The 24,227-nt window shown below is 43.7% G+C and overlaps 1 protein-coding gene across 21 annotated transcripts in view; it reads right to left on the reverse strand.

Annotated features, from left to right (window-relative positions):
* RAPGEF4 (Rap guanine nucleotide exchange factor 4) overlaps nt 1-24,227 on the reverse strand; it is a 318,142-nt gene that overhangs the window by 13,300 nt on the left and 280,615 nt on the right. For 16 of the 21 annotated variants that reach the window (XM_081584651.1, XM_081584653.1, XM_081584665.1 and 13 more), the window contains 10 exons: nt 24,133-24,163; nt 23,837-23,915; nt 22,534-22,680; nt 20,364-20,461; nt 13,785-13,910; nt 13,192-13,370; nt 9,910-10,000; nt 5,487-5,537; nt 4,619-4,706; nt 4,136-4,200 (listed from right to left, as the gene is read on the reverse strand). In XM_081584651.1, the coding sequence (XP_081440777.1) occupies nt 4,136-4,200; nt 4,619-4,706; nt 5,487-5,537; nt 9,910-10,000; nt 13,192-13,370; nt 13,785-13,910; nt 20,364-20,461; nt 22,534-22,680; nt 23,837-23,915; nt 24,133-24,163 (955 nt within the window). Of the gene's footprint in view, nt 1-4,135; nt 4,201-4,618; nt 4,707-5,486; nt 5,538-8,309; nt 8,415-9,909; nt 10,001-13,191; nt 13,371-13,784; nt 13,911-20,363; nt 20,462-22,533; nt 22,681-23,836; nt 23,916-24,132; nt 24,164-24,227 lie in introns of all 21 variants that reach the window. The other 5 variants (XM_081584649.1, XM_081584650.1, XM_081584661.1 and 2 more) reach the window with 1 other exon arrangement.

Raw genomic sequence — 24,227 nt, forward strand, 5'->3', positions numbered from 1 at the left:
TAAGCCATTCTGAATTTGTTTTTGTGTATAGTGTGAGGAAGTGTTCTAAGTTCATTGACTTATATGTGGATGCCCAGACTTTCTAATACAACTTGCTGAAGAGACTGTCTTTTCTCCATTCTGACATCTCTTTTATTACTGTTTTCAACTAGTTTTACATCTTTTATTGATTTTTATGTGTTATGTTTTATTTTCAACTGTATATAATCTAAAAGCCAAGGACTACTTTTTGGATTTCTTTATATTTCTTAGCAAAATTTTTTGCTTAGATACTCTACACATATTTAATTGCTTTGAAACAAACCCTTCGGAAAAATCTACATTTAGCCCAGATAATGTATTCTATATAAGGAAGTAAACTTTCAAAGTCCTTTGAAAGATTTCTGTTGTGTTGAAAAGGTCTGGGAAATGGGTAGATTTGAACACTTAGAGTTTTACTTGGAGATTCTTTTCCATAGCTTGATATAAGTCCAGTGCTCTCACCATGAGTCTTGTAATAATGTTATTGATGATAGAAAACAAATTGTTGCTAATAATGTAACGGCATGATTAGTGATACCCAAATATAATGATTCAAAACATTTTTCTTCCTTTATGAATTAGCTTCTGTTAATGCTTCCAGAAAAATAGAGGTTTGCCTCAGGCTTCTCATTCCAAATAAAATGACCATCTTAAAATAATATTAATAAGTAAATTCACCTAAATATGGGTATGTCTGAAATAGAACCAACCACCTAATACAGCAGCAACTGTGGCTATCAGCATGCTTCATGCAGCCTGGGGTAGTGGCAGCCGGCCAGCATATTATCCTCTGATCCATTGCTAGTCTACCTCCTAAATGTTATAAATATTCATGTATGCCATAGAAAGCTACAAAGGGCTTTATTCAAACATTTTTTTGAATACTCCTTTATGTTTCCCCCAAATGAAAGAATGTCTGTTTTTTTTTTTTTTTTGCATAGGATCAGAGTGTGAATTCTCTTTTGTTCATACTCATAAATCCTGAAAACCAATATGCAACAAATTCTCTAATCCTCATTTCATACCCCAAGGGTGAAGAGGTTCAAAATAAAAATACTTAGGATTGGCATGGCAGCTCACTGTGACTGTGCAATGCTGCCACCAAGAAAAAGCATCTGTGTTCCCAACTACCCAGGTGACTTCTGCCCCTGGCAGGGACTCCCTCAAGGGAGACAGCCTACCAGCCCCATGAAGGCTGCCAGCTTTGCTCACCACCGTGGCCTTGCTGATGAATGAGAGGGAAGCTGCGCAGATATCAACCTGGAAAGGGAAACAGACACGTCCTTCCCCAGGAACACAGTAATAACAGCAATCACTAGTGGGAGTTGTTAAGTGGTAGCGGTGGTGGTATGGGAGCAGGGTGGGCTAGTTTATGGGGAGGAAAGGTTAGAAAAGTTGGCACCAAGTGCCAGGCTAGTCAAAGCCAGGTTTAAAAAACATAATCAAATCCTTTTTTGAAATGCCAGTTCATTTTTCAGTAACACCTAACTCATGGAAGGGCAATTATAAAATTCAGCTTTCTCACAGTGTGCTTTCTCAAATGAAATAAAATTTATCACTGCTGGAGCAGAGAACTGTTATAATAGTACTCGTGCAGTATTCTTTCTCCTCTTTTCTTTCATAGTAATTACAACCCTTTAATTTTGAGTGGGGCATTGGATACCCAAAATAAGGGCTACACATTCTTTCTTTTCATGTGACTATGTTTCTTCTGTGTGATAAAAGGTGAGCCAAGTAGTAAGTGCAATTCTGGGTCAGATCCCTACAGGGAAGAAGCAGGTCTTCACCTTTTTCCTTTCCCCTTCCCTCTAGCTGGAATGGGGGGTGGTAGTGGTCCATCATCTTGGACCACATGGATGGTGAAATGGCACAAGAGAAGAAGGCTGGAATTTTGACTGCTTCCTGGAGCAGAACTTCCAGACTTAGACGTTTAAGTGAGAAAGGAATAGACTTATCTTGCGTAACCTATCATTAATTCAGGCTTCTATTATTGCAGCTGAACTGCTCTCTTAGCTCTTCAGTTGCTTTCAAGCAAAACTGGACGCTGTCAGAGCAGGCTGTGAAGGACCTCTCTCCTCACTGCCAGGCATGTAAGAACACACTGCTGTGGGCATGAAGTACAGAGATGGGGAAGGGGAACTCCCTTAATGTCCATTAAATACGGTCTTGACTTTTCCTTCCTAGGTTACAGATGCGACACCAAGATCTAAAAATCCAGATGAAACAAATTTCATCCTCCTTGACAGGTATTTTTGCTTTTCTTGTTTGTTCTGTTCAGTTAACGTTAATGATTAAAAGTTCTAAAGCTCAATCAACTCTTTAGGAGACTGACTTCTACGCCTCTGTGCACATGTATATTTTACAGTCAAATGGTTGGCTTAACCACCCTTTGGTCTGTATTTCTGCCTAAGTGATCTGGAAGGTTCTTGACCTATTTGCTGTATCTTTCATTTCTGGAAAACAAGTTTTCTCTTGAGAGATTAGGGAACTATGTTTAATTCTCCATACTAATAAGTGAACAAATAATGTTTTTACTTTGATCATAAAATTATTAAACTGACACAACAATAGAGATGTTCATACCCTACCCTTGGTATGGGTGGAGGAGGAGACAGCTAAGAAATATTTGCCCTCTAGCACAGAGTTTAAAGAATCTGTACCAGAGGGCAAATTCAGTTGGTAAGAATCTGTCTGCAATGCAGGAGACCTGAGTTCAATCCCTGGGTCGGAAAGATTCCCCTGGAGAAGGAAATGGCAACCCACTCCAGTATTCTTGCCTGGAGAATCCCATGAACACAGGAGCTGGTGGGCTACAGTCCATGGGGTCACAAGACTCAGACATGACTTAGTGACTAAACCACCCCACAAGAGTGTCTTTGAGGAGTGTGGACTCAGGTGCCATTTCCTAAGAAGCTTAAGACGCAGGACCTAGTGCTCAGCACTCGCTGCTGTTCTTTACCAGGCTGAGCTTTGCAATAAGCTCATTCTCAAAGCTGAATAGTATGATCTTTACAGGATGACTGTGGGATGTTTTGAATTCTCCCAGTCACACATATTAGCTGGATTTCAGGAAACAATTAGAACAATTTTTCTGGTAAGAATGCTTATAACACTCTATGACTTACAGGAATAGTTAAATACCCTGGCCCCACCAATGATTCCCCAGGGATAGCCGGCGGGGGCGGGGGCCACCATCCCCATTTTCTATTGGGGAAACTGACCCATGGAGAACTTAAGGGACAGCTACAACGTGATGAAGCTGACCCTCATGTCTCCTGAACTCTCAGCCCTGGGCTTTTCCTGTGGTGCCACGTTCACCGCTGCAAAGCATACCCCGGGCACGTGCTCATCCACACAGAGATAATATCGCACCTCCCCATCCATGCGGGCTGCGGCCAAAGGATTTAGAAGACAATGGAGCATTCCATGAACATGCACTATGTCGCTAAAGAAAGGCTTTGGCAAGGCCTGCCTTATTGCTTCACAGAAGATGAGAAAATTAACTGCAAAGTAACATGCTTTTTTTGAGGGGGTTGGGTGGGGTGGGAGAGGCTGGAAAACAGTGAATATGCACCACTTCCACACAACTGTTCCTTCTAAAAAAATTTTGTTTTCAGTTAAGGAAGATTTTCAAGTTCCCGCCCTGAACTTGGGTGAACTTTACTGGACTAAGCAACAGACATTCAGGTGACTACTCTAAAACAAAGATCTTCTGCAGAGTTGCCTTTTACCTACATGCACGAAAGTTAGCCTCAGCATATCAACATTTCAAAGGCATCCTGGGGCGGTCTAGCTCCACAAACAACAAAACAACAACATGGAAGTCACTCTGGAACATTCGTGCATTTTAGCAACAGGCAGCCAAGGACGAGGCACACAGCAAAAAAGCTAGCTGCCGCTGAGGCCGCAGCACAAACACTATTCAGTTTCACAAAGGAGAACTGACAGACTAAACGAGGTAGCCAATTTGAACCGAGTATTTCAAAACTCCTTTATGTGTAACTAGCTTTTCAAGGTGGCAGCATATATGGAAATTATTTCCTTTATTAGTAGAAATGCAGATTTTTATTTTAAAAAAACATCGTGGTTAAGGTTAACAATACTGTACACGTACCATTTTTTCAAAGTTTACTAGATTGTCAATGAACGTCTTGTTCCCCTCATGAGTAAATGTCATATCTGCAAAGAAATAAAAGTCATATTCTAATCACTAACAGAAATATGTCATACAAAGAAACCACAATAGCACCATTAGATTATGCTGAAGGATTTGCATAACACTGCAGCTGAAAAAAGCCGATAATAGTTCCTTTTATGTTAGGTGTTTAACTTTCTAAAAGCATTTTACCTGAGCTTAGTTAAAATTTCCAAACTAACCCTCTGTTTCACTCTCAAGTCTTCCAAACCACACACAGATTCCCTGCTCCTGCAATAATGTTGACAACCCTTTCAGAAAAGTCAGGGCAGAGGGGAGATGCCGAGGAAGCTGGGAAGCTCGGATCATTCTTCCCAAGGAGGTCAATCTGATTAGGCACCTGTTCCTTTTCTTCCCCGTACACTCATCACTGGCTCGTCCTGTACATTTCCTTGGAATTACCTTTAATGAGCAAAGGCATGAAGGGGATGAGAGGAGGTTCCAATTTGGCTACTGTCAGCCTGTAGGCCCTATGGTTTCTTGAAGGATCCTTTAGAGAAACAGAGATGCTGGTTAAGGACTAGTGAAATGTATACCACCCCTTTCTACCTCCTAACCCAACCCAGCCTTGTCATCTCCCAATCAGGTAGTTCTGAATCAAGTGTAGCTACAAAAGAAAGGTAAATTTAAACAAATGGATTTTTGTTTTAAAACAACTTCCCATATGACAGGAAAATAAATAGATTTTTTGTTTGCTCTCTTCGTTGAAAGGAAGATACGCCTCCAGGGACCAAGGGAAGAGATCCCCTTTGAGAGCCAACACAAAATGTTAAACAACCCCCAACCACAAGAGTCCCGGTCTCCTGGAGCACAGCCTCCTTCCGGGGATCCCAGCTCACCCTCCTAGCTGCCTTGCACTGCCAGTCTCTACTTGCCTTCTCTGAAACTCTCCTATGACTCCTGCTAAGTCCCACTCACTCCTTTTCTGTCTGTGAACACCTCCCTGCCAATGGGGAAAAATAATTTGGCAAGCCAAGGAAAATGCACCTTCCAGACCCTAGCCAACCTGTGCTAGATGGAAAGGATCCCATTACACTGCTTTTCTTAGTTACACAAATTGACCTTATGTGGGACATAAGTCCTCTTTAAGTTAGTACCTGAGAGTGCCATTCATTAGTCAGACATGCTTGTTTTAGCAGCACTAAAATGGGATCATAAACTTCTTAAAGTCATACAAGGACAGATAAAATTTCTGAAATGAGAACTTCAGCTAATCAGAAATTGGATTAATGCAGACAGTGAATGGAATAAAGGAGCCACTGTCACTTACCATTAAACTTTCAAACTCTGCATAGAACTTCTTGAACTTGCTTGGTAGTTTCTGTTAATGAAATGAAAATGCCACACTCATATGTCAGTTTCAATATCTAGATATGTATCGTGTGTTACCATTTCTAGGGGAAATGTACTTCTTTTGGCTCTTAAACATCTCTAAGACAAGCTAGACTGTAATCTGTCTTGTCATTTGAGGATAATCTTAGAGATCTCATCTTTTAAAAGTCTTAACCTCATTGAACCTAAATTAACTATGGATGCTTTTTGGTCTTATTGCTTTCTATAATGTTTTCTGAAATGGATTATTCATAAAGAGGGCTGTATTCCCAGACTACAAGTGGTTTGGCATTAACCCACCCCCGCCACTGTTTTAAACTCTCAAATTCCCACAATGAAGAATTTAGACCAGAGATTATTACGATTAAAAGTTTTAGAAACTACCTAGTTCAGCCCTCCTCTTCCTTCACAATGTAACCTACAAGAGAACAGGGATTTTTATCAGTTTTTTTTACGGCTGTATTCTCAGGGCCTAAAAGAGTAGCAGCACTATGTCAGGTACATAGTAAATGCTCAATATATATTTATTTGGCCAGATTAAACCTATGTTTTATAGACAGAAGAAACTAACCATCAGATTAAATGGCATGCCAAAGTCACATAGCTGGTGATGGTCAGAGCCTCTGTAATTCATGTCTCCTGCCTCGTTTTCTCTTGTTTCTCTTCTATGCGCTGCGCTTTCCTACACAAGCATTTCTCCCACAGGATTTCTCTGCCCTGCTCTAACACAAAAATTGATAGTTCTATCAATTTAGTAATTTCTCATGGTTATATCTTGGCAGATGATTCGAAACCACTGACTGTACCCGTACATTTACACCAGTAGGTCAGTGATGAATCATTTTTCAATCTGTTGGTTCTCACTTTGCTAGGTCCTGAGCCCACAGTAAAGCTGAACTTTTCTGGCCCTGTCACAAAGAGCAGTGTGATGTTCCCCATTCCGAGACCGTGAAAGTGCTGACCAAGTCTGGAGCCTCGAATGCCCTGCTCAGTTCTGCTTCACACAGTGACGTCCACTGGCAACAACGGACTCACTTGTCAGGCCTCTGCAATCCCCTCAAAGCTCCTCTCTCTTTTTTCTCTCTTCTGTGAATGGGTTTAACCTATTCCCATTTAAACACTGTTCTTGTTTAGTTGCTGAGTCATGTCTGACTCTCTGAGACCCCATGGACTGTAGCCTGCCAGGCTCCTCTGTCCATGGGATTTCCCAGGCAAGAATACCAGAGTGGGTTGCCATTTCCTTCTCCAGGGGATCTTCCTGATCCAGGGACCAAACCCACTTCTGCTGGGCAGGCAGATTCTTTGCTGATGAGCCACTGGGGAAGCCCTTAAACACTGTAGAACATCTTATTTTGTTTCTAGGAACTAGTATCGTCATAATCTCTAAACTCATTGTCCTAGTGCCTCTTTTCAAGCTGGGTTTCAGGGAAACCTGATATCCTTGTTTAGCGGGGAAGTTCAAAGGGATGAAGGCTGGCATGGACATCAAGGGATACAAGAGTCGCATGCCCCATGGAGCATTCAAATCACCATGCTCAGTGATAACTTTCCGTGAACACAGACAACTTATAAAATGAGGAGTTGACGGAATTTTTGGTTACGTCTGTCACTCTAGTTCTTTCTTTACTTAGCTGGCTTTTGGGTCAAAGGCAGGAGTGCATATGGGAATAAAACTTGTGTCTCTCTATACTATTATCTATGCACACCCTATGGGCTTCCCTGGTGATTCAGTGGTAAAGAGTCTGCCTGCCAATGCAGGAGACATAGGTTTAATCCCTAGGTTGGGAAGATCCCTGGAGAAGGAAATGGCTACTCACTCCGTATTCTTGCCTGGAGGAGTCCATAGACAGAGAAGCCTGGTGGGCTACAGTCTACAGGATCGCAGAGTTGGACATAACTTAGTGACTGAACAACAGCAACAACAACAAAATCCACACTCCATGCTTCCAGAGCAGGGGTTCTCAAGTGGAGTCAATTTTTACTCACCCTCTACACCTGGGAATATTTAGTAATGTCTGCTGCTGCTGCTAAGTCGCTTCAGTCATGTCCGACTCTGTGCGACCCACAGACGGCAGCCCACCAGGCTCCCCCGTCCCTGGGATTCTCCAGGCAAGAACACTGGAGTGGGTTGCCATTTCCTTCTCCAATGCATGAAAGTGAAAAGTGAAAGTGAAGTCGCTCAGTCGTGTCCGACTCTTCGCGACCCCCGTGGACTGCAGCCTACCAGGCTCCTCTGTCCATGGGATTTTCCAGGCAAGAGTACTGGAGTGGGGTGCAGTAATGTCTGCAGACCTTTCCTGATGTCAAAACTAGGGTGAGTGGAGTGAGAGGTGGTACTGGTTATATAGTAGGTTGAGGCCATGCATGCTGCTTAGCCTCCTCCATGGCACAGGACAGGCCCCTCCACCCTCACACACGCAACAAAGAATGATCCTGCCCAAAGTCATTACCACTGGGGCTGAGAAGCTCAGCTCTGGGTCCTCACTCCCACTGGCTTTATCTCAGATGAGTCTTTTCCCCTCTGTGTAGAAGCATCCTCTATGCCATGTGGTTTCACTCTATTTTCTGTTTTGTTTCACTGACTGCCTCATACCCGCTCTCTGGTTCCTAGAGGGCACTGTCCCTCAGGCTGCTCCTGCTGGTCACTGCTGTGGTGTGGGAAGCACGTGGGAGGGGGTTGGCAAGTACAGGAAGATGAACTCAAATCAGAGATGCTTGAGAATGAAAGCTCTCCCTGCAGAATGACCCAATTCCATTTCACCTTAACAGATAAAGGCTTATACACGATGCGAGGGGGCTCTCCTCTTTGCAGCAGCGTGCAAGGATGGAAACGCAAGCTCACAGACTGATGTGTTTCTGCCTTTCCCTGTGGAATGAAGGACTAGATGATGAAACTCCCTTTCTTGGCTGCCTGCACCCCGTTCCCCCCCCACCCCCAACCCCCAAGCGGCCTCCCGTTTTTCTCTTTAGACCATAGGAAAGGGAACTCTGAGAGTGTTCCTCCATGCTACAGCCTTAAGGTCTAGCTCCTATTATGTGTACCTAGACCCGGCCTTCCCTGACCCCCATGAGCCTTCATACCTTCTTTGATTTTCCCAACCAAATCATCTGGACCCTGCAAGAGGATTAAATGCTGGAAACAGGTAAGGGAAAGCAGATTCTCTGAGAGGTTACCCTAGATTTCCAAAGATTCCAAGAGCTGTGGGCTACAAGAAGGAGAGGCTTGCACCCTAGCCTCACAGCTCAGATTTCTTGGCAGCGCTAACTTTCACTAGCTGGAAGATATGCCCGAGATGGGTGGTACAGAGGCCTCACCAATTCCCTCATTCCTATATTCGGGGGATGAGTTGCTGTGTGCTGCATCTGCCTGGAATTGTCAGAGAAACCCAAGACAGAAGGACCTGTAAGGACCTGTTCTATAAACAGTGGAAATGCAGAGGAGGGACAGAGGGGAAAAAACAGATTCAAGAGGGAAGTGGGGAGGAAAATGTTTCAAGGAAAACATTTAGAGATGCAAACAGCTGACTTCAGTACCTTTTTAAAACATCCTTGCGAATTAAGTCTCTCTCATCTACTCCTTGCCCTCTTTTTGTGTCCCACTTACACATACTTTTTCTATTTTTAGTAAGAGCCTATTTTTGTATCTATGTTCTATGAGAGATTAGTATTTCTTTGACTATATACCACATGTAAGGGGTCAGGCATATTTTGAGTACTTAGCTAATGAAAAACGAAGATGTTCTCTAGTGCAAATAACCGACTGTCAACAAAACATTCATTGTATTTGCCTTAGAAATTCACCACACACCTGCTTAACTTTTGCACCAAACTGAATTCTAGCCAACTGTTGTTCCTTCCTACCCACAGAGGTCTGCCAGGTAGTTAGGAGATACTTGGTCCTCAGCTGGGCCAAACAGTTGGCCTTCTGGCTAATTCTCCCAGGAGCAAGATGACTACTTGGATAAAAATGGATCTTCTGTCCTCTCTTAGTTACAGATACAGCTTATTTCAAAAGCAAGAGGCAGACACCAGAAAAGAACAGGATCTATGAGCAAGACCTCTTAAGTTAAGCAAGCAATGCTGTTGATGCCGGTTATACCTAGGAACCAGACTTATTATTATTTATATTGTATAGAGCAAGAAGCTCAGACCCCCCTCTTTCCCTCCCCACTGCATCGGACTATGCCTTTTAAAATTCACTCTCTGAGGCAAAAGGAGACAGGCCACCTCCCTCAAAGTGTCCCACCTTTTCCACTGTTATATAAGTATGAGTGATTACTTCTATTAAAAAGAGCTCACTGGTGAGCTTGTGTTTTTGTTCTTAAGGCAAAAGTCACAGCTGGGTCTCTGCTGATGCTTACCTCCCACGTTAGTGCCAGGCGGCTCACAGCTACATTACTTAGTCCCATTACGATGGCAAAAAAGGAATTCAGATTTTTGTACTCCTTACAGCTGAAACACAAGAGGCATATGTTGTAGTAAAATGCACTCACTTTTGAGTGAGATAAACAAATTAGAGTTCTATTTTCTGATGGTCACTAATAGTCGTCAGGACTCCTTTACGAGAACAGGCAATGATAGATTTAATGCTTTAAGTTCCACTTGGGTGACCGTGTTCTGCTGTTTGATTTCTTGCTGTAATATTAGAAAGGTGATGGTTTTAGCCATCTAGGTTCAGGTTTTGAGAAGGAATTTCAAGACACCTACACTAGGCTTCGCTATTATAATCCCAAAGCTTGCTAAAAGCCCTGTGGACCTGGAGGAAAACATCTCATGGGCTAGAAGAGACACAGCAAAATGTCCTTGGAGAATTCCAGGTCAACGCTGGACACCTCAGGCTCTGGTAGCAAGAGAGGGAAATAAGGAAATGACGCTGCTGCAGCCGCCAGGGCTTCCAGCTGCCATGTAATGTTTCTAATTTATTGAAAAATATCAATTTACAAATCATGATCCCTCCAGTGCAGGAGACCTGGGTTCAATCCCTGGGTCAGGACGATACCCTGGAGAAGGAAATGGCAACCCACTCCAGTATTCTTGCCTGGGAAATTCCATGAACAGAGGAGCCTGAAAGCCTGGGATTGCAAAGAGTTGGACATGACTGAACATACGCACACACAGCTAATAACCTAAACAACTGACCAAAAAATAACCTTATTTTTTCTGTAATTTTTCAATGTCGATGAAGCCGATCATTTTGAATCTGTACTTACGCCATTATTAGCTTTTATGAATATATATTTGGGAATAAGAATATTTTGGAACAAGACCAAAGGTTCTTATCAAAATGCAACATTTAGTCTAGGTACTTGGTTTAACTTAAGAAGAAAAAAAAAAAAGAATCTTCAACTTCTTCATACCCACTCCTTGCAAAGGGAAAGAAGAATTCATTTTGCAATGAGCACAGATCCTTTACTACAGATCAATATGGTTATCTAAGTTGACTACATCATAATTAAATCTTGTTTGGATTAGCATTTTTGCAAGAGGCTAATTAAATTGCTGCATTTGCTCCCTGTGTTCTCCTTGCAGAGTGCTTCATAAATGGTCTGTGTGGAAATGGGAAAACAGATTTAGAGAAGCTATGGCATGTCTCTCGCAGTGCTGGGGAAGCGGTGGGGCTTTATCTGTGCAGGGGCGGTCAGGGGCTGAGAACAACTTCAGAGACCCCAGGCTGAAGGCGGCGAGGAGGGTCATGGAAGTGGCTTGCCTTTGTCCTGTCTGTGTGCTCACGAAAGGACATGCACGACTGCAGGCCTGCTTTTGTGCTCACTGCTCTGGTCACTTGATCACCCTAGGTAAGTCATGAAATTTCTCTTTGCCTCAGTCTCCCTCACCTGGAAAAGGCAAGGATAACATTTGGACCCCCAACTTCACAAAGTTCTGGGCAGGTCGAAAAGCTTCAATAGACTATATGGAAGTTCTCCAAAAATACTACACAAAACATACTTCCTGCTCCTAGGTTTACATCTAATGCTTTAGGATCCTGGTTTCTGAGTCTACAATCTTCTCCAGCTGGATTGTGTGAAGAGTTCTACTGTGTGGGATAGTGCAGCTTAAATAATGTTTAAATAACATAAGCCAATTTATCCTGAAGGCTAAATTCACCCATAATCAGAAGGAAGAGAGAGATAAAAAAGGCAAAAACATTAAAAAAAAAAAAAATTTCCGAATTCCTGAAAGGCTTTCCTATGCTGCTCTGTAAAACAGCAGTGTCAGGCCCCTACAGGTTTTCCATCTCCATGTCTGTGTGCAGACTTCCTCTCTCCTCCCTCAGTGCACGCGGCCCTGCCAGGCTAAGGGGAGGAGAGGAGGTGCCCTAGAGAACAGGGAAGCACCTACTGTCAGAGCTTCCACAGTCATCTCCTTCCAAATAGAGACATCTGGCCCCCGCAATCAGCCGATTCAAGGCTCCTGGGAAAGTGGCTGCACTCCGAACCAGAAATTCATAAGCAATATTTTACCAAATCTTTCTTTCAAAAAGCATTTTTTCCCAAATTAAGAGATACCAGCATTTGAATCCAAGGGCTTTGGATATCCTGCTGAACTCCTAAATTTTTGGCAAAATAATTCAAGGCATTTGGCAAGCTGGCATGTGTGAAATGTCAAGCAGGGGTTGCTTCTTTGTTTAGCTCTGGAAATTAAGACTCTGTATGGGATCTAAACTTTTTGGCTCAAGCAAACTGCCCAGCTGGGGTCACTTGTGCTCCCCACCATCCTAGGCTAGAGCTCCCTGCTTTTAGAAAGGAAAGACGTCTCCCAGCCACAAGCTGCATTTAGCGTTTTATTTTTAGCACTGTGGTGATACCAAAAACATGAAAGTAAACAGGAGGTTGTCAGGCATATCTAAATAGCAGGAGAAGATTAAATTCATGTCAGGGAGAAATCTAACTGGCCCCTGCAGTAAATAAATTGTTTCCCACGAAGCGCTGTTAAATAGAATATTTATAAGATGCTTGCTTTTTCTGATGTTTATGGAGATGATTTTCATGGGCCAGGTTAGCTCGTCTTTATGCATTTTATGGATTTTATCCCGGCTAAGTTGGAAGCACGGTTTTACACGCATGTTCCCACTGCCCTCTACTGGCAAGAACGTGTCAAGTTAGACCTCAACTCGCCCAGCCTTTAAAACAGAACTTCTGCAGCAGAACTTGCTGACAGAGCCCTTAAACTGAAGGTGGCACACAGTCTCAGTAGTTCAGAGCAGAAAGAGGTCATGATTTTAACTTGAGCATCAGTCCTGTAGGATGTTAATTTATATATTGGTGTCAATATTACAAAAGCTAGACAAAGCACAGCTTTCACACGAATTCACTAATTCTTAAGCCCCTGTGGTTGGTGTGTTAGTTGCTCAGTTGTGTCCCCAGACTCTTTGTGACCCCATGGACTGTAGCCCACCAGACTCCTCTGTCCATGGAATTCTCTAGGCGAGAATACTGGAGTGGGTTGCCATTTCCTTCTCCAGGGGATCTTCCTGACCCAGGGATCGAACCTGGCTCTCCTGCATTGCAGACATATTCTTTACCATCTGAGTCACCTGGTGCATAAACAGATTTAATATCTCACTTTGCTTTTTAAGGTGTAATCTAAGGGGACAAGATGAAACCACAGCTCAAATGTTTTTCTCTCCCCGAGTGAATACTTACTGGGCTGCGATCTTAATAAATTTTTTTAAGAGCTGAACACGCTTGCTAGGCTGGGAACAAAGGCAAATCTCAGTGACAACCCAAAACTGAATTTCATTAAACCTCCTCAGGAACAAATCCAAGTTTGCTGTGGTCTTTTTAAAATGATGCCTTCCAAATGTGTGATAGATTAGCTCCAGCTAGAAGAAAGGAAAACAGTGTCACATCTTTGTTTTTAAATCAAAACACCAGCTCGCTCCTCCATTTGATGGCAAATTGACACTGGTCAACAAACGGGAATACAGTCATTGACTGGGATGCAACTTGAACTTCAACTTGAAGACCTCAAGGGCTCAATGAGGCTTGCTGAATACTGTAACTATAAACTGGGTGCTATTGGCTTAATATACTCAGGAAGACAGAGCTTATTGCAAATCGTAAAGATTTTTCTTTACTCTCAAAGGCTTCATAACAGTCTTTATTAATATACTCAATATTTTGCAAAAAAAACCCTCTCACGTGGCTTTCACATTGCAGCACGTATTCACATTTGCAGGCAACATCCAGAACTGCCATGATACCTATGAATACATGCTCTCAACGGAGCACCTTACCTCATGCACACAGTTGAAGAGCTCCCAATCATAAATTGTCATCTGGTAGGCCAGATCTTTGGAGCTCATCAGTTCAAAAGTTCCCATTGTTCCAACAGTTGGGCCCTCCTGTTCTGGCAAGGGAGTCTATGAATAATAATACGAAAATGTATCAGAATCTCAAAACAGATAAGCTGAATGCTGTTAGGACTTGGAAGGGAGAGGATTCTGAAGATGCTTTAAGGAATACCTTGAAACTATGATTTTACCCAAAGGAGAAAAAAGCCTTTGCTCTTAATGCTCACTTGCTTCCATGCATTTTTATAGTAACCATTATCACTCTAATCAATTCCACTGACTGAAAAACATGGACCATGGCAAATAAGATTCAGTGACAACTGACCTATGGAGGTTCTCTTCTGCATAGGCCTGGAGCTCCCTGGAAACAACTCCTTTTCCCTGGCAAACATGTAAGATGTTCTGTTTCCCACTGAGGCTGTTCCAAAGCCGGTACTGGCATCGTGGTTTGGGTGTTTGCTGCTGCTGCTGCTAAGTCGCTTCAGTCGTGTCTGACTCTGTGCGACCCCATAGACGGCAGCCCACCAGGCTCTCCCGTCCCTGGGATTCTCCAGGCAAGAACAGTGGAGTGGGTTGCCATTTCCTTCTCCAATGCATGAAAGTGAAAAGTGAAAGTGAAGTCACTCAGTCATGTCTGACTCTTCGCGACCCCGTGGACTGCAGCCTACCAGGCTCCTCTGTCCATGGGATTTTCCAGGCAAGAGTACTGGAGTGGGGTGCCATTGCCTTCTCCGGGTTTGGGTGTTTAGCTACTTACTATGGCAGGGGCTGGTGACAGTGGTAAAGCTGCTGCATCTCCATCTCTCATAATACACTGCCTGGGACTACTAGGTGAAAGAAGGCTCTGTGATTACATGGGATAATATGCGATGTTCATTTCCTCCGCTTTCTGAGAGATGTAGAGCTAGGAATGATAGTCACATGGTCATGGTGTTTGGAGGTGGACATCAGAAAACTAAATTCTGCTACTTTCTGGAAGACCTTTGATCAAAATTTTGCATCCAATTTATGTACTTAGTTTTTACTTTATGAGATATGAATTAGGGTGCTTTTCCTTAATAAGATGAATGATTTGTATATATTAGAAACTTTACTTATATTCATACCCATTGATCTACAATAATAGTTTATAAAGTTATAAAAGTCACATTAATTAAAAAAAAGTTTCCCCAGCTCGATACAAAATGTATTTGGATATCCAATATTTAGGTTAGAAGTACTAATATTGTTCACAATCTATCATCATTCATCATTGTCATCATCACCCGTAACCCTGACATTCTCTAAATGCCTGCTGCTTTCTGGGCATTTGAAAGTTTGCAGTTTAACAGAGGAATCAGCTCTGACCTGTGAGTACAGCACTGCATGTTAATAAAGAATCAGCTGTTGGCATTCGTTTGCATGTATGTATAAAGGGACAGACAGAAGCATCAACAAACACCTGACTCCCAGATATATGGGAAAACAGGTGAGGAAACATGAATGGGCTTTTGAGAGGTAGTGGGCATTTGGAATGATGCCTCCCTTAAGAGGTTCTTGGAAAAAGCTGGGCCTTAAAAGATGAAACATATGAAACTGGGCAGGTTTAGAAGGGCCAAGTTTTCCCTGAGTATCCAGGATGCTGGGTCGTAGGTTGTAGGATGGCAGCAGAGGCATGAAGGTGGGGATGTGTCATCAGACTTGCTTGGCAGGAACAGAGAGTTCAGGGGAACAGAATGGACTATGTTAGAAAGCCTTGGAGTGCCCAATGGGAATTAGGGTTTTGTAATAGACCAGGTTAGTGCCTGTTTCAGGAAGCAGCAGACCCTGAATGTAAACCCCATTCTAATTACATAGACTTGGATGATCCCCTAATCTGTTGACTTTTTTTTAGCTCTTATGAGTTGGGGACCCACTACCTAGTACCCAGATACCACTCTAATGGCAGAAAGTGAAGAGGAACTAAAGAGCCTCTTGATGAGGGTAAAAGAGGAAAGTGAAAAAGCTGACTTAAAACTCAACATTCAAAAAACTAGATCATGGCATCCGGTCCCATCACTTCATGGCAAACAGATGGGGAAAGAGTAGAAACAGTGACAGATTTTATTTTCTTGGGCTCTAAAATCACTGTGGATGTTCGGTGACTGCAGTCATAAAACTAAAAAACGCTTACTACTTGGAAGAAAAGCTATGACAAACCTAGACAAAAGCAGAGACATCACTTTTCTGACAAAGGTCCATTTAGTTAAAGCTATGGTTTTTCCAGCAGTCATGTATGGATGTGAGAGCTGGATCACAAAGAAGGTTGAGCGCCAAAGAATTGGTGCTGGAGCTTTTAAAATGTGGTGCTGGAGAAGACAACTGAGAGTCCCCTGGGTAGCAAGGAAATCAACCCTGAATATTCACTGTAAGGATTAATGCTGAAGCTAAAGCATCAATACTTTGGCCACCTAATGCTAAGAGCTAACTCATTGGTAAAGATCCTGATCTGGGAAAGATTGAGGGCAGGAGGAGAAAGGGAACAATGGAAGATGAAATGGTTGAATGTATCACCGACTCAATGGACATGAGTTTGAGCAAACTCCAGATGCTAGTGAAGGACAAGGAGGCCTGGCGTGCTGCAGTCCATGGGGTCGTTAAGAGTCAGACATGACTTAGTGACTTAACAACAACCACTTAGTACCTAGGCTTGTTAAGAGAGCAGGATGGGAATAATTTAAGTGTGGCATGTGAGCAAGTGCCCAGCACAGAGGGGGCCCCCACCTTCCCAGCTGTGCTGCACTCATGCAGAGGTACAGGAAGAGTGAGGAGTACAGCACCTGTATGTACGAGCCAAACACTGTTGTTGCTGATTCACTCTAGGGCAGGAAGAGCAGGGCACAGAGAACATGGAAGAAAAATCATTATTCTAAAGTTTTAAAACATAGGGAACTGACTTGAAGCTAATGGGCAAGTAGTTTATGGAAGCAAGCAGTATGGTTTCAAGCAGGGTAGGTCTCAGGGAGGAACGTCAGGAAGCTCTTATACGCTCAGCAGGAGGACTGTCTAATGCTCTGGCTGACTGTCCACATCCTGCCTTCCCTCTTGCCTGTTTGCTCTGCTGTGGACCTGTCCTCTATTCCTTGGGTATGCTCTTTCCTCAGTCTGAGTCCTCATCTCTTTCCCTTGAGGTCTTACGGCTTTCACAGAGGGGATAAATTAGCCCAACTACAGAGAAGATGGCTGAGCGCCAAAGAATTGATGCCTTCAAACTGTGGTGCTGGAGAAGACTCTTGAGAGTCCCTTGTCCTGCAAGGAGATCAAACCAGTCAATCCTAAAGGAAATCAATCCTGAATATTCATTGGAAGGACTGATGCTGAAGCTCCAATACTTTGGCCACCTGATGCGAAGAACTGACTTATTGGAAAAGACCCTAATGCTGGGAAAGATTGAAGGCAGGAGGAGAAGGGGGCAACATAGAATGAGATGGTTGGATGACATCACCAACTCAATGGACATGAATTTGAGCAAACTCTGGGAGATGGTGAAGATCAGGGAAGCCTGGTGTGCTGCAGTCCATGGGGTCGCAAAGATTCAGACACAGCTGAGCGACTGAACAACAAGAGGAAAGATGCCATAGAATACTTTTAGTCATGGATGCTAGTATATCATCCTGAATCCCTTTTGAGAGAAACAGAAACCCCTGTTGAATCTCTACTTTTTATGAGTGAACAGGGCTTACCAAGCAAAGGGCAGGTTGACTGCTTCCCTCCGTGAACCACCAGGGAGGCAATCTGAGCAGTACAGAGGGCTCCTCCATCTGAAGGGGGAATTACATGCTGGTCCCATAGGAAGCAGATTCCTGGACCATTTTTCTCCTAGATATCCCTGTGGAAATTTACTACAGATGAAGCACAGAAGAACCTATGTAGGGTCTGCATTATACAGACAGATCTGAAAAGTGCCCACACAGAGGCAAAGAACTCCTATAGACTTGACTTTGCTCTTTTTGAGAGCTGATTTCTCTGTTAATTGGATGGGGGTGATTAGGAGAATAGCACTCTCATGCTCACATTGTCCTGATGAGGAAACTAAGACATTAAAAGGATGTGCTGATTGTCAGTGACAAAGAGATGGCTAAAGCAAGCTGCCACCCCAGCGTCCTCTTTCTTCAGGCTCCCACACTCTGTACCAAGCTCTGCAATGGCATTTGTCACACTGGATGACACCACACTCTGGTGTCCCACACTACACTATGTGCTCCCTGAGGTACAAGGACCATGATGGATCTATTTTCAAGACCATGCTAGAGCCAGAATCATCACCTGGAATGATATAGGTTAGGCCCCAAATAAAAACCTAAGAAGCTAGTGAATAGATAAAAGTAGAAGCAAATTACAGTACAATGGGGTTTTATTGTGAGTTGCTCTGTACTAACTTATTTATGCTGAAAATGTCAAGAAAGTAAAGCTCTAGAACCTGAGCCCTTAAGCGACTAGGACAAACTGTTGACACTACTAATTCTAGACAGCACTTCAGCACTACGGTTTGTTCTGTTCCAGGATGTTTGTGTTAGTTTCATCTCCTAATTTGACCATGATTATTGTAAGGACAGAGGCTCTAGGACACTGGTCCAGTGTCACGCAGATGCTGACACTTCATGTAAGTATGTGTTGATGGATCAAAGGTCTGGCCAACATCCTGTACTCCAGAGTCATTCTGTGCATGACTCTTCCTGGATGCACTGTCCTCAAATCTTTCGAAAGCTGGAAAAAGAGCTTTACGCCTACAGTTTTGTGACCACTCCTTAGAACTGATGGCATAACTGGCAGGCCAGTGAATGGCAGAGCACCAACAGGGAAGAAGTTAAGCATGTTCACGTCCAGATACTTGCCGCAAAGCAAGCTCCTTGCAATTACGCATGACTTAAAATGGAAGACTAGGAAGGACTGAGAACTTGTAAGGCTGCAGGATTGTGTGCAAATAAACAGAGGCTTAAAAAGTTAGTATCTTCACCACAGAGAGCTGGAGATGGTCCACATTCTGCATCTGTACACCATGTCATCAGACACTGCAGCCAAGAACCAGCTGGCAAGAGAGGCCCAAGCCCCGAGTGGCAAACGCATAACACAGCACCTTTAGCAGGTCTGCAACTAAACTGGCTTTTGCTGGGTTTTGCTGCCACGAGAGGGTAGTATGACTCATTCATGCCATTTCCCTCCCCAATCTCTCAATACTGGGAAGTATATATTTTCAGAAAGCAGTGGATGTAGATAATGAGAAATCCATGAAAAGGACTGTGAACAGACTCAGATCATACAGTGCTGGTGGGTGAGGGAGGTCAGGAGAACTCACGCCCCTTTTGCAAAGTTTCTCTCCAGGTGAATTCAAGGAGTCACAAAATCTGCTTAACCTGTGCGGCTGCACAAACTAGCTCTCCCCAGGTCAGAAGATCAGAATCACAATGAGGCTAAGCAAGCTCTGGAAAGTCCAAGGAGGGGAATCTTGATTTACCTACAACATCTGATCTGATTCAACTGAACGTATTTGTGCATCACTCATGTAGTTAAATTCTCCCCCCTAAAATGCAGTCCAGTTTCCCTGGTGGCTCAGTGGTAAAGAATCCATCTGCCAGTGCAGGAGTTGCAGGTTCGATCCCTGGGTTGGGAAGACCCCCAGAGAAGGAAATGGCAACCCACTCCAATATCCTTGCCTGGGAAATCCCATGGACAGAGGATCCTGGCAGGTCCATAGGGTCACAAGAGAGTCAGACATGACTTGGCAGCTAAACAACAACAACAAAATGAAACACACTATAGAGCTTGTGTTGCACTTTTCTTAGTAAAGAAGCCCTGTGTGTCTAACAGATGGAAAAAACTAGTCCTCTGAACTGGCCCCACAGGCTCTCGAAGATACCCCAGTAACTATTCATTTCCATGCCTAACTATTAAAGGAGAAACAGAAATGAACCCCACCAGAGCATAAAGGAGAGAGGGCCAGTCACTTGTTAACACAGTTGATTAAGCCTTTACTCAGAGAGCTGTGTGGGGCTGTGAACAGTGTTTTGGAGAATTAGGGAAGACAGCTTGCCTCTGATATTTCCCGCACAAGATGGAGAGAGCCCTTTCAGGGAATGGCATTTTCCCTGGACCGTAGAGTGGCTCTGTCATAATGCATTTCTACATCCCCCTAAAGGAGCAGGATAAATTGCGATGTCGTGCCTTAAAAAAATTATTTCTATCCTGGTCTCTAAGTGTTCATGTTTTTTAATATCAATATTTAAATCGGGTACATTTCAAGGAGGTGAACTACTACAAAGAGTTCTGAAAGCTGAATTATGCCCCAATCATAGTGCAACTTGGTGAATTTCCACAAAGGAAAATCTGAAGCTCAGAGCATCTCAAATGAACACCTGAGGCTTACCTAATAGACCGGAGAAAAGAAAAAGACAAGTAGCATTCAAGAATTTTTTTAGCAACTGAGTATAATGTGACTGCAAAATTAAGCTCCAGACAAGTTTTTCTGATTGCAGACGCTGCTCCAAGGCGGCCATCCACACCTACCAGTGAATCGAATTGCTCTCGCGGGCAAGCAAACAGACGTCCATTAATGGTGAGCGTTGTAAATACTGAAACATCATTAGGTTTGAGCACCACCTTTTCTGTGAACATAAAAAGCATGAGATTGCCTATTAAATGCATCTGAGATTTGCTGTTCTGCCCTAATCACACCAACAAATTGCCAGCTTGGTGAATTACTGGAACATGCAGAGTGACTGCACAAAATACTGTACTGAAGGGATCCACTGAATCAAAAAGACACAGCAATCATGCAGGCATACAACACTCAGGATGCCATCAGAAATGACCCCAAAACAGGGATGGAAATACCCGAGGGCCAATTTACCCAGTTTTGCATACAAAAACCGCACCTGCTATTTAAAAAACAAGTTATGCTTCTAGATGGTAATTAACACCCAGCCCTTTGGAGATGACAGTATCACTTTTAGAAAACTTAGGGGGTTTCTGAGATCCCACATGACTTTTGATGTAAAATTCATCACTATTTTTTCACTCATTCCCTAATTTAGAGGGCAACTGCATTGTTAGATGAAGTCTCTTATATTTAAAATGGTTCATACAAAAGATATTTATTTAGCATTTACTATATGCTGGACACTGCCCTGGACACTGAGGATACAGAAGGGAATGATACAAAAAAATAAAAATAGTCCCCAAAGAGCTTACATCATAGTGAGGGATGCAGACAGTGACAATGCACCAGAGAGTAAGCAGTGAGGAGGAGACAATAGAGCAGGGAGGGAGGCTGGGAGGGGTGTCTAAGGGGGAGTCAAAGAAAGGGAGGAGGGGGGCCCCCATGAGACAATGACAGGAAAACCTGAAGGCAGTGAAGGAGGCACCTGGGAGAACTATGGCGAGCGTGTGCCAGAGGGCTCGTGGTGGACAGACAGACATCCTGGGTCATGTGCACCAGGAACAGAAATGGAGGGGGGATATTTTGGGAAGCCAAGATACGTTTAAAAATTTTGCCTCAGTGGAATAATTTGTCTTTAAATGCGGCACAAATGGCCTCCCTCAGATCCTGAAGGATCCTCCAATGAGTATCAAATCATTGCTGGATAAGCAAGCCTCATGGCTCCCTCCCACAGCCTCTCGCTGCAACCCGTGCAGACCCTTCCAAAGCTCTGGTCACCTGGACGGTGACTGTTTATTTATTGTCTCCCTCCTCGCTAGCCTCTGAGCCACTTGGAGGCACAGGCTCTGCATACACCTGCCCTCTGTGACAGCCACACTGAGTGGCCGATAAATACATGATGGATGAAAGCAGGCAGTAGTCAAGTAATCCTGTGGGGCGAAATACTCCTCACTTGGTTGATGAGCTGAATTCCTGCCCTTTCTGCTGGGAAAGGAGGGAGACATCATCAGCCAAAAAGAACCAGCCTGTGACCACCTCTAACTTTGGACTCATGAAAACCTATAGGCTTTAGCCAGAAAAGCCAGGTGATCTCTTAGGGCCCACATGTCTCAGAGCTCCAAGGCCTTAAACGTCTTCTTCTTTTTTTTTTTTATCTTAATTGAAGTATATTTGGTTTACAGTGTTGTGTTATTTTGGGGCTTCCTTTGTAGCTCAGATAGTAAACAATCCACCTGCAATGCAGGAGACTAGAGTTCGATCTCTGGGTCGGGAAGATCCCCTGGAGAAGGGAATGGCAACACCACTCCAGTATTCTTGTCTGGGAAATCCCATGGACAGAGGACCCTGGTGGGCTACAGCCCATGGGGTTGCAAAGAGTCAGACACAAATGAACAACTAAGTACGTTGTGTTATTTCAGGTGTATAGCAAAGTAATTCAGTTATACGTATATATGTACTTATACACACACACATATATTTTTTCAATTCTTTCCTATTATAGGTTATTACAGCATTAAGCTTTTCTGTTTAGGGTTTATAGGAAAACTCCAGACTGACATCCACACCTGAGACCTCATTCCAGCTGCCTCTTCATCTCTCTCTGCTTCAGAGTGGGCACCTACTGGATAGGGGATATTAAGACTCTAGCCCAGTCCACTTCTAACCACCTTCATTTCTGTTGTTTGTGGGAGCACACACAGCACCCACTTGTCCCTTTGGATCAGCTTGACAGGGCCCCACTAACTTCCTGCCAGGGTCTGTTTGATAGCATAATTCCCCTCTACAGAAGGCTCTTACCTCCCCCGGAGCTCATCTTGACGATGATCAGGCCTTCCCCGGAGCCCAGTTTGTCGGCAACTGCGCTGAGGACTTCCTTCACCGAGGCGACCACTGGTACCCGAATGGTTGTGTAGGTGTGGTCCATGCAATAGACTTTAAACAGAACTATTGGGAAGACAACAACAATAACATAAACTGGTCTCAGGAGTTCTTAAAAAAAAAAACCACAAGCTATGCAAAATGTTTGGATGCATCCTCCAAAATTGGCATCACCTTGCCATTCTTATGACTTGCATTTACTTGTGCTCATGGATGCCTACACATGTCCTCTGCTAAAACTTACCTTAGCATTGGTCTAAGAACAGTCCATGACTGCCAGTCCCAGTTACAAAACCCACAACAGAGAGTTGTGAAAAACGCACACACAGGTCATGGGAAAAGGATGAGAGGTATGTTTAGGCAAGTTTTCGGGGTCTGCCCTTGTCTGTGAGTGTTTCTTTTTCACAATCCAGGAGTGTTGTGTGGTAGGCAGATTACTAGATTCCCACTGCCTGGTTCAGTGGTGGGGAGTCAGCATTAACACTCTGGCAAACAGGAGTGCTTCTGCCTGGGGTCATGAACATTTGCTAAGATTGCTGCTCACTTGTCCACTGGTGTGTGTGCTCTGAGGCCTGGCCACATGGCTCAGTTCAGTAGATCTGTATGTGGTATCCACACATTCAGCTCTGAACACACAAGCCCTGGAAGTAATTCCACCTCCTGTAATTCTTGACTTTAGGGCACCCCTAAATTACAACATTCATCTGTGGCTGAAGATGAAGATTTCATCATGATCATTTTATTTTGGCTGTGACTCTTAGAAGAAATCTTAACCAAGCAAACAATAGCAGCCGGCATCTGGGCCTCCCCGATGGGCGCTAACGAGGTAGTGCTCAGGGCTGAGGGCACTCTTCCTGGGCGGGAGCCCTGCTTGGCAGGTGAGCAGGTGACCCTGGTGCTCCACCTCTGAGAGGCATCTGCAAAACACCAACCACCTTCCAGCCACCTTGACAACTGGCCCCTGAGATAATCTTTCTCTCCTTCAAGGAAAGGTGGCAGTGGGGTAGAGGCAGAATCAGAGAAGTGTGAACAAGCACCTTGGCTCCAGGTACCAAGTTCAAGGACAAAAATAACTGGAATGCAAAAGGGCACCTCCAAGCAAACTATCTGGCGTGCACAGAGAGCTGAGAAAAGCTATTCTGTGGGCCCTAGGGGTGATGCCCAGAGGGAAGATTTCATTCTGACTTTAAATAATCTACACACACTGGAAAAGAAATCTCACCTTCATCAGAGCCACGGATAGGCTGGCGCTTCTGGGCTCTCTCATCGCCTGTGTTGAACTGTTGCAAAAGAACTTTGTGCTGTAAAAATAATAACAATAGTAGCTGCCATAAGGGGAAGATGACAGATGAATATCTGCAACTCAGAGGACACATGCCTGAGAAGCAGAGTCAAGAAATAAAGAAAACATATTTTGTATTTACAAAGACATCACTGTCACATATTGCGATGTCATATTTCTGGAGAACTGTCAGTCTACTGGGCACAATTAGAGAAACCTGATCCATTGCCACTGACCTTCTTTTGTGGAGCCTTTGCATCTTCTGAACTACGAGAAACAGAGAAAGCACATTCTTTAATACTGTTGGTACTATTAAATTGCTTCATTTGTA

The sequence above is a fragment of the Giraffa tippelskirchi genome, chromosome 3 (assembly GCF_054371585.1).
Source record: "Giraffa tippelskirchi isolate mGirTip1 chromosome 3, T2T-mGirTip1v1.2.pri, whole genome shotgun sequence".
NCBI lineage: Eukaryota > Metazoa > Chordata > Mammalia > Artiodactyla > Giraffidae > Giraffa > Giraffa tippelskirchi.